Source organism: Phaseolus vulgaris, chromosome 8 (genome assembly GCF_051622355.1).
Source record: "Phaseolus vulgaris cultivar YP4 chromosome 8, ASM5162235v1, whole genome shotgun sequence".
Taxonomy (NCBI): domain Eukaryota; kingdom Viridiplantae; phylum Streptophyta; class Magnoliopsida; order Fabales; family Fabaceae; genus Phaseolus; species Phaseolus vulgaris.
The window spans coordinates 55,693,426-55,704,192 of NC_143505.1; the positions used below are offsets into that span (position 1 = coordinate 55,693,426).

At 31.2% G+C, this 10,767-nt stretch overlaps 1 protein-coding gene across 3 annotated transcripts; it reads right to left on the reverse strand.

Annotated features, from left to right (window-relative positions):
* Window positions 1–7,033: 7,033 nt before the first annotated feature.
* On the reverse strand, window positions 7,034–10,275 carry IQD33 (IQ-domain 33). 3 transcript variants are annotated; one of them, XM_068632488.2, is made up of 6 exons: window positions 9,946–10,275; window positions 9,443–9,727; window positions 8,844–9,050; window positions 8,268–8,381; window positions 7,694–8,077; window positions 7,034–7,295 (listed from the first exon to the last, which is right to left on the reverse strand). In XM_068632488.2, the coding sequence occupies exons 1-6, from the start codon at window positions 10,015–10,017 to the stop codon at window positions 7,182–7,184; spliced, it is 1,176 nt and encodes a 391-aa protein (XP_068488589.1). In that variant the 5' UTR covers window positions 10,018–10,275; the 3' UTR covers window positions 7,034–7,181. The 3 variants fall into 3 exon arrangements, with proteins under 3 accessions (XP_068488589.1, XP_068488590.1, XP_090150717.1); XM_068632489.2 differs by having other exon boundaries at window positions 9,443–9,751; window positions 9,946–10,081; XM_090294591.1 differs by lacking the exons at window positions 7,034–7,295; window positions 7,694–8,077 and having other exon boundaries at window positions 8,268–8,627; window positions 9,946–10,111.
* Between the last annotated feature and the right edge of the window lie 492 nt (window positions 10,276–10,767).

Here is a 10,767-nt window from a genome sequence, read left to right on the forward strand (position 1 = left end):
TTTGGAGTTCATCAAATTGAATAATAAATAAATACCGACTAATTCTGAAAGATATTATTTATTTATATGAAAAAAGTTTGGTATCATTCTCTGACAAAAATAAACAATTTCCGAGAAACTGATTCTGTTCAAAATAGTATAGAATTATTCTGAGTATTTAATATATTTGTATATTTAAGAATTCAATTTAAAATTATATTAGTTAAACTAAAATAATTTTGAAAATTGACTCTAACGGTTCAAAATTTATCAATACCATCTATTTACTCATATAATAGTTAGTTAGAACAAATATACGCATATTTTGTAATTATGTATCTTCTTCTTATCATAATTAAATATGTAGAGTCTAATTCTTGGATTTTCCTTTTTGTGTTTCCTTGTGTTTACACATAAACTATTCAATATATTCTTTCTCTTTCGTTATCACCATTATTTTCTTCTTGAGTTCCTCCAACTAACTTCTTATAAATTGATATCAATTTGATTTGATTTGTTATTTTTCAGAGTAAGATGACAAATTCTACATGCATTTCAAAATTAGTTGGGTCACTGCAGTGTACTACCCTTAAGAATTCTTTGAAAGATTCCATTCAAGAAATTATCACCTAGTTTTCTTTTGAATCGAATTCTAACCCTAACATAGATGTTCCTCGCCCAGTCCCATATTCTTGCAGCACAAGATTAGCAAGAATAGATTTTCCAAGATTTAATGGTGACAATGTGGATCAGTGGATTTATCAGTGTGAGAATTTCTTATTGATTGATCATACACCTGAAGATGTTCACGTGCAGTTGGCGATAATGCAGCATCCAGAAGGTCGTGAGAGAAAGGTTTGGTTATGTTTGTGTAGACCTCGTGGCCGATTTGATGAAACTCAAGAGAGACTATGAGAACAATATAAAGAAGAAAGACATCTTAGGACGGAAGTTTTTGCTACCAAAAAAACTGGTGTTATAAAATTTCTTGACATACCTAAATACGATTTGCTCATTTCGAATGTTAACACCTGCCTATATGAGTGAAAGACAGTCCAATAATGTTTGCTACTTTTGTGATGAAACATACACTCCAAAACATATTCTGATACAAAAAAAGTTATAGGTTGGTGTTTTGGAAATTGCAGATAATGATGACTATGATGAAATTATAAATTCTGATAAGTTTGGGGACCATGGACATGAACCACAAATATCAGTGAGTGCTCTCACGGGAGTGACCAATTTTCACACATTGAGGATTTACACGGTATTTTGACAAACACCCTCTGCATATTTTTTGGACAGCGACAACACTCATAATTTCTTGGATATGAAAATTACCAAGAAGTTTGGCTGCCAGATTGAGGAACATGAACCTTGCTGGTTACAGTTCCAGATGGCACAAAAAATTCAATTTCTTCTATGGTTAGAAATGTTTCATGGCGTATACAATAAACAACATTTACTTTTAATGTTTTTTAGTACTTTCGATAGGTTGTTGTTATAACATTCAGAAATTATAATATATTTTACGGTTATACAAATTTCTCTTAAGAATATATGTAGACTTAATTTATTTTTTTCGTAAACTTATATAAATCTAAAAAGTAATAGACTATTTAATAGGTTTTAAATCATAAAACCATCTACTAATGATAAAATAAGAGGTGACTATTAATATGACTTTAGATTACACAGTTAAATTTGGACTAGACGATCAAACTTTGACTAGATAGTTAAATTTAGATTAGATATATAAACTTAAATAGTTAATCTTAAATCGAATTGTTTACACATCAATAAATGATAAAAAAAAGACATCACATGGTCCGTAACATCCCTATATTTTTCCACATCTAAAAACTAAAATCTGTATAAAATATTAAAAAGAAAATATAAACATAATACAAATATGTCTACCACTCTTTCTTAAAAAAATATTACAAAACATATCTCTCTTCATAAAACTTTAATATCTACATAAAATTAAAACAAATATTCAGATTTCAACTAAAATAATTTCATCATTTAGCTTCTCACTGAGGAGGAGCTCAATCACCTGTAACATCATCTACTCCCGTGTAAATACACGATCATCACAGATAAAGAAACAACACAAACAAATAACAGGGTAAGCTAGCTAGATAAACCAAAATTGTATAAAATTTCAATTTGAAATTAATAAACATAAATCATTAAATTTCATACAATTCCTCCAAATCATCAAGTGTCATACAAATTCTCAAATCATCAAGTGTCATTCAAATTCTCAAATCATCAAGTGTCATACAAATTCTCAGATCATCAAGTGTCATTCAAATTCTCAAATCATCAAGTGTCATACAAATTCTCAGATCATCAAGTGTCATACAAATTCTCAGATCATCAAGTGTCATTCAAATTCTCAAATCATCAAGTGTCATACAAATTCTCAAATCATCAAGTGTCATTCAAATTCTATATTCATCTTTCACATGTCAGACTTTCACTGACTCATATAACATAGACACTTGACTCTACTTCCGGAAGACTCGTGTATTGAAATTAGAATCCTGAGACCTGCACCTGTCATATTACTCGTTGTGAATCCACACAACCATGCGCATAAACATCTCAATATCTCATCATCTCGTATGACAGGGTAAGTTCATATGACCTGAAAGAACATATTATATTTCAAACCCCAGACAAAGTCATATGAACCTCTATCGACTCTCACCAACTAAATAACTTCATCTATGTGATTCCATTATATCAGTAGAGTCAGGATGTCTCATTACGGGCCTGACAAATCAATACACCCTAACAACAATCTCAACACGGTATTTCCTTTCCTGAAAATACTATGTCTTGATCACACTTCCAAATCATTGCACACTTCATTTAACACATCAATACACCATTCAATCATAATATATAATTTAAACTTTCTAACAATCCAAATATATCCAAAAAGTTATTTAACAATAGTAATCTAAAATAAACTATGCTAAAATAATAAAAATAGCAATATTCATATATGTATACAAAATTTTGAATTGATCGAAAATATTTTAGGTTGATCTAAATGACACCAGACAGCACCAGAAATTTTGGATTGATCGAAAATATTTTAGATTGATCTAAATTACACCAGAGAGCACTAGAAATTTTGGATTGATCGAAAATATTTTAGGTTGATCGAAATTACACCAAAGAGCACCCAGGAATTTTGGATTGAACGAAAATATTTTAGGTTGATCGAAATTACACCAGAGAGCACCCAGGAATTTTGGATTGAACGAAAATATTTTAGGTTGATCGAAATTACACCAGAGAGCACCCAGGAATTTTGGATTGAACGAAAATATTTTAGGTTGATCGAAATCACACTAGAGAGCACCCATAAATTTTAGATTGAACGAAAATATTTTAGGTTGATCGAAATCACACCAAAGAGCACACAAAATAACAAAGTCCATGTTATAGCTGAAATTACTCTAAATCAACATCAAACAACCCATACTTAACAACATTATAATTGTATAACAACAACCATATATCAATTTCACATTTAAATCTCAATCAATTTCTAATATACTTAAAACAAACAATTTTGGAAGAAAGTTTGAGACTGGTGACCACGTCACCCTCACATCCAGATCTTCTAGCCTAATGTTCTATTGGAAATTAAGGCTAGCTTCCCTTACGTGAAAATTAACAGATATTCGCTAAGAGCTCCAAATCCACCAAGAACTTAAAGATAACATAATCTGCACCACAGAGTCCTAATCAAAAATCTAACTATATCATTAAGACCCTGAGCTAACAGAGATTAACCCTAAAGCTAAAAAGGTCACATGCAAAGCAAAGACAAAAACAACCTAACAAGTTCAAAAATTTGACTCAAAAAGAAGAGCAAAAATGAACTTACTCTATCAGAGATTCTGATCGGGCAGTCTTGTAATACTCACTGTCAGGAATCTGATGGTGGACTCTGATCGTCGAACTGATGAATGAGGAAATCAGAATCTTAGAGAGAAGGGAGAGGAAAGGAAAAGAACTTTATAGAGAGATGGTGACTCTTTTTAAAATGAAACATGAATAACAGAATTTCTATTTATATGCTCTTTTAAATTTAATAATAAAATATTCAGGTCTCATTTTAATTTTACCACTTCTACACTATTTTTCTCAATCCTTACACGGTCTTTGTAATAACCTTTAAATATCTAAATTAGAGTATTTTATTGTATATAAGTGGGTGCAAACCTCAACTTTATGAGCCGGTTTTATGGGATTGAGTTAGGCTTAAAGTCCACTTCTTAATATGGTATCATAGTCATTTCGGGCCTATCCTAGTGTTTGTTGGGCTTATCAGGTCATCCGCTATCGAGCCGCAATTGGACCACCCATAATATATAGTCTCACTCACGTGTTGGCAGTCTCGGCGTGAGGGGTGTGTTGGAGATCCACATCGACTAGAGATTATAGCCTTTCATTGTATATAAATGGGTGTAAACCTCAGCCTCATGAACCGGTTTTATGGGGTTGAGTTAGGCTTAAAGTCCCCTTCTTAATAGGCAGTCTTTATAATAACCTTTAAATATCTAAATTAACAACACATTACACCTACAAATTTAAACAAACTAACTAAGTTAAATCTATTTAAAAAGTGAAATTATCCTATAATATAATAATAATAGATTATCTCTTTTAAGTGGGTCACCCCATCTTTCACAAAATGGAAAAATATAAAACTAGTCATTAAAATGTAATAGAATTGCAAACTAAACCATTGAAAGAAAACTATAACTAATGATTACAACATGCCTTATAAATAGAGGGCATGGGTTACCCATTAGACTTTTTTTCCTCAAATAACACGATTTTCAATTTTAATTCTCCAACTAATATTTTTTTTTTCTATTTAGCACTTTTTTTTTCTGTCTGGAATTGAATGACAAATGAACTCTACAATATCATTTTTGGGTTCGCCAAATTGAAGAAATCAACATAACATAAAAAATTACAAAAAAAAATGGGTTTTTTAAAATAATTTAAATGAAATTACCATAGTAGCAATGTATGCCTACCTATGTTTTTGTTGATTACACAACAACATATTGTTCCAATGAAACTTAATTTATAATAAAAAAAGTCAGGAAAGTATTAACCAACAATATTCTCTAAAATATCATGAATGGATAAATGTGACAAAGTTATATTATAGTTTAATAATGACTTGTTCAAGAAATAATTTGGGTGAATAGTATCTCGTGCTTTGTGTGATTCATTGGGGATGGTCGATGGGGTAAGATTCAATCTAAGACATTGTTTTTGGCTTGACACCCTGTTCAAGAATCTCTCGATTATTCATAAAATAATGTGGGTGAACAGTACCTCGTGTTTTGTGTGATTTCTTAAGGATGGTTAATGGGGCGAGATTCAATCCGAAATATTGTTTTTGGCTTGACACACTGTTCATATGCCAAAGTTAAAAATTGAAGTCAGATTTTTATCATCCATCGGAAAACCAAAATCTCTTTCAATCCAATACCAAAAATAAGAAATAAAAATCGAAACTACCCCAAAAATTTGACCAACAGTAACCAATTCCCAGAAACATTCAAGTTATCATATAATTAATTTCGGATGAACATTCAGCAAAGTTAAAATTATATTTTTCGCAAATTGAATTTTGATCATCCTTGGAACGATTATTTTTCGTTCTTATCATTATCATAGAAAATTAGAATTAGGTTCCACATAAACCAAATTCTAAGAGGATTTTTCAAAAATAAAAATGAAGATGAGAATTCGGTTTTCACTGTAGAAAAAAAAGTGCTAGATAAAAAAAAAAGTGCTGGTTGGGAAATTAAAAGCGGAAATTGTGTTATTTGAGAAAATAATTCCTACACATTCTACAGAAGAAAAACATTAAAAGAGAGAGAAAAATTTTCAGTCTTAAAAGGAAGTTGTGATATATATATATATATATATATATATATATATATATATATATATTTATGTTATCTATTTTCTATTTTTCAGTTAGGTATCCCTAAACCCAGCCCTTTTTAATTAATTATGTAGTACTACAATTTTTTTGATTTTACTATAACTACCACTAGTATTTACTGCATTTTTTCTTGCACTCATTTTGTTATATGAATTATTGTATGTGTCACATTATCATGATTACATATTGCAGTGGAAAACACTTTTGATTCTAGTAAAAGGAGTATATATAATGTAGCATAATTAATTATTTAAAAACTATTTCTAATAAATTACTTATATATATATATATTATTACCTTTTATGTAATCAATATACTGAACAATTAATATTTGTAAATAAATATATCATTTTAGTGCATTAAAATAATTTAGCGTAATAATATTAAAAAAAATATTTATGTTTATTTCAAACATATTGTAATGTTTAGATTTAGTTCGGTCCCACATCGGAAGAACAAACTATTTTGGTCTATCCTAAAAAATAATTCTAAATATAAAAGATTAAAAGTCAAAGTATAAAAATATGTATATTTAAGTCTCCTATATATATATAAAATGATTCAATATAAAAAATTAAATATATATTTTTTAAATTTAAATCTCATATTAAATCTCAAATTTAATTATTTTTTTTTATCAGCAAAGAAAATCTCAAATTTAATAAGACTAGAGAATATCTTATACATTATTAGGACTATCTCAGACGTATGATTTCTTTTCTTCTAGAGGTCTTTATGATACTGTAATGTTTTGCTTTCTGATTTTAACCCAAACCTAATTTCATACACGTGAATTATGTGCCTTTTACTTTTGCCACGTGCGGGAAACGATGAAGACTTTTTTTGGAGTTCTTTTTTACCTAATCATGTGCTTAAGATATTCAAAATCTTTGCATTAAACCAACACACATTGGTTTTTACGAAACAATGTGCACTGTTGAATTTTAACATTGAGCATTTTCATGTCTCAGTTAAAATAAAATAACAACTAGCTTCCCGGAACAAATTGTGATTGTATTGATTTTACTGCTAAATTTTGGAAAACAGATCTCAAACAGAACAACCATCTCAATCCTGCACTTGTCACATTATGTACAATGTACACATAAGATTATGGAATCAAGAATCTACAAGAAAGTCCAACCATTACATCTCAATATAGTACCATAAACATGATTGGACCTTAATTTATTACAAGTTACACATTAGAAGCTTTCGAGGAGCTTAATGTAATCTCTGTCCTGCTTCCCACTTGCTTTTGTTTTTGCTTAATGTCCTTGCAAGCGTTGCCCCAACCATCTCTCTTGCTTACCTGTGGGAGCATTAAAAATCTATATTCAGAAGATGGTTAAGATACACAAGCAACATTCTCATGCATTCATATCATATCTTTCGAGATCATGGCATTGTATTTAGAAAGGTTAATGAATCATTATTTTGGTTCTTGAAGTTGAAAGTATGAAGTGTTGTTATCTTAAACAAAATCTCAGTTGATTCATCTATATCTGTAAACTTTATTATTTAGTGTCATTCTTATCTTTAAGTCACATTTTTTAATTATTTTAGACTAATGTGATTGATGAATTGCATTTTTAGATCAATGTAAGGAAGGAATATAATGGTAATTTGTCCATTAAAAATCATGGAGACATAATCATGAATTTGTTATGCTTGGCTTGGATGGTATGCGAAGTAATGAAAAATTCTGACCTTTGGCTGCTGCTCTTCATAGAGCTGATAACTTGGCACTGTTTTCCGCCTTGAAACGGTTCTCCTAGCCTTGAAGTTGGTCTTTGTTATGTGGGGTTTGAAGCTAACTTTTTCTTCTTGTGAATTGATTGAGTAGTTATCAAAATGAAGGGGCACCTCATTTGATCCGCAGCTCTCCTTTTCTTCCCCAGAAGCATCTAAAAATCTTGTCATGATTGTGAATTTGTGAGTACTGTTAGAAGGGTCATATTGCTTCATGGCATGGCTTTCTACTGATGAGGTCTCTGGAAGGCGTGTTGCCATCCATCTCTCAAGCCAGCTCCAACTCATATTTGACTCCATGCTGTTGTGTTTTGTTAATTTTCTCTTTGAACAGATTCTTAGCTGCAACAATCAGGATCAGTATTTTGTTGTCAGCCATGTTTGTCCTTTATATACATTTAATTTTATGCATTGTTAATGTAATAAGTTAATTATTGTGTAAGTCAAGCAAATTTATAATGCATGGTTCCTTGTAATTGAATGATAATGTAAAATGCACTAGTGCATGTGATATTTAGTCTTTGGTGCTTACCTGTTGTGAGAAAGCATAGGCCAGTGCTCTTTCTCTTCTGGTTGATGCCTCCATTCTACTCTGCATCCTCATTTTTGAAACATAACTACTTACGGTGCTGTCATCCCAGTCTTCCTGAAAATGTCTTGTGTTATTTTGCAGCTTAACAGAATTTTGGTTGGTTTCAAATTATACCAATTTGATGGGTCCCAAGTTAACACTCTTAGAAATGTTCCAACTATGTGTGCTGTATGTAAAACTAACAAACCTTGCTTGCTTTAGTTGTAGCACAAATTAACATAAAGGATGATTATCATGTTAACATGTCATCTTCTTTATTCCTTTTGTCACTCTTCTAGTTTTTGTTTTCATTTCTTTTTTCTGTAAAAGAAAACAATGATGTGATATTATATTAGCCACCCTTTTTGTTAGTCATCTGCAGTTTAAAACATGTGGGAAAGATGTCTTAAAATGTTAATTTTATCTAATTTCTTTGTCCTTTTCTTCTGAATTCATTCTCTTGAGCATCTTAATTATTTTCTCTTTTAACCAAAACCTGGAGGCTAGTTCACAACGCATCATTAGCTTGTGTTATACCTTTTGCTTTATTACTTGACTTCTGGTCCTGCGCTGAATACGGTGGCAAATGCCCTTTTTTTCCCCTTCAACCGAGAAAACTTCAGTGGAGTTTGCAGTTTGGACTTCAACTGATGTGCCCATGGACTTTCTATCAAGACTTTCTGATACTAAATTGAACTCCTCTTTTCCTGTTTCTGATCTGATTTCTCCATTTTCACGCCTCAACTGTAATGCAGCATATTACTGATGTTAAAAAGCGATATTATATGCTATGATTAATTAAGAAACAAAGTATGAATCATGTGAATATTAAGATACCATTATATGCTATGATTCTAAAATGTGTAACCTTTGGCACTTTTTTCATTAAAAAGTTACAGAGGGTTGAGTGATGAAATGGGGGAAATTAACAGATGTGAAGGGTGAAAATTGCCATTGTCAGATAAATTATCTTTTCAATTTTCCTCTATTCTCTCTTCAATGTTGCAACTTTCACTCGCTCCATGCACAAACAACTTTTGAGGATATTTCCTTCACTTGATTACAGTTTTTGCATAGACTAAGATATTCTCTATGTGAATAAGAAGGTTGATGTAATTAAAGTTTGGTGAGCTTACCAGGAAGCCTCTGTATGTTGATTGAATAAGAAGAGCTGCTTCTTCCTCAGTCAATGATTTGGAGTCTGAATTTGGCCTTTTCTGTGATACATTCTCCACAGTTTCTTCACTATCAGTGTCCCCTTCATCATTCAAGTCTTCCAATATGGACTGTGAAACCGTGACTTCAGTGCTCTTAACTGAAGCTGAATCATTCTCTGCAAGGACTGAATTGAATTCACCGCCACACAAGTATGACTTAACAGATAACCATCTTCCATTTTCAGCACTATTGCGTCTCATCATCTGTTGGCATGTCATAATTCAAAGCTGGTTGATGAAATATTCAATGGACAATACTATTACTCTAAGACCAATGAATGAGAACATTATTGGAATGTAAATTGAGGTAAAAGAATTGTTGTACTATGCTTTTTCTATCATACATATACAAGGTAAAACAAAATTAAAAGAAGTAGTATTTAGAGAAGAAAGAAAGAAAGAATGGAGCTTGAGATACTAACTTTGGTTTCATGCGACCCATCAGAACGATTTTTGGAGAAGACACTTCTGACCAACTCCCCAGTGAACCCCATTTGAGTTTTCTAATTCCACAGCTGAAATGTCCTCTACTATATTAATATGTCAATGCAGAAAGGTGGAGTAGGGTGCATTATTAGGATTGGATAAAGTATAATAAGGAAAGTGACACATTCTTACTTGATCAACAATATTAGGCATTAAATATGAATAAAGTTGGGTTATTTTAAAGGTTACACGAAACTGGTAGCTTTAATATGTAGGGAGAGACCACATGTTAACTAGAAATAGGTTGATGATGATGATCTGTGTGCAGGGATTGCAGAGCTGTAAGGGTACCTTATAAGTCAGAAAATAATAGAAGGTGGAAAAGTTAAAGAAGGATAAAAGAGTATGGATTTGAGTGCATGTTTTTATTGCTTTTGTATATACTTTTGGCACATGGCTTGCAGATGGTAGGCTTTTATAAAGCTTACTTGTTACTGGGGTAATGTCCATTATTCCTTTATGGTTACTGTTTCTCAGTACTTAGCCTCCTATTTTCATTTTATTTTGTTTTGTTTTTCTTACTTTAGTTTTATGCCACTGACTTTGGGGACAGCTTAGGAAGCCTGGGATTCTTTTTTCCATGGATTCTTTACTGTCAATTTTGTAGTGCTTTGGCAGGTGTGCTGTGTTTCTTTGTTTTGGATAAACTCATGAAATGGCAAAGCTGCTATTTGTGAAATGCTACCTAATAAATTATAGCTTAAGACACCATGATTTTTTTTTTAAATTATGTTAAATATTTTATTATGATTTTTTGA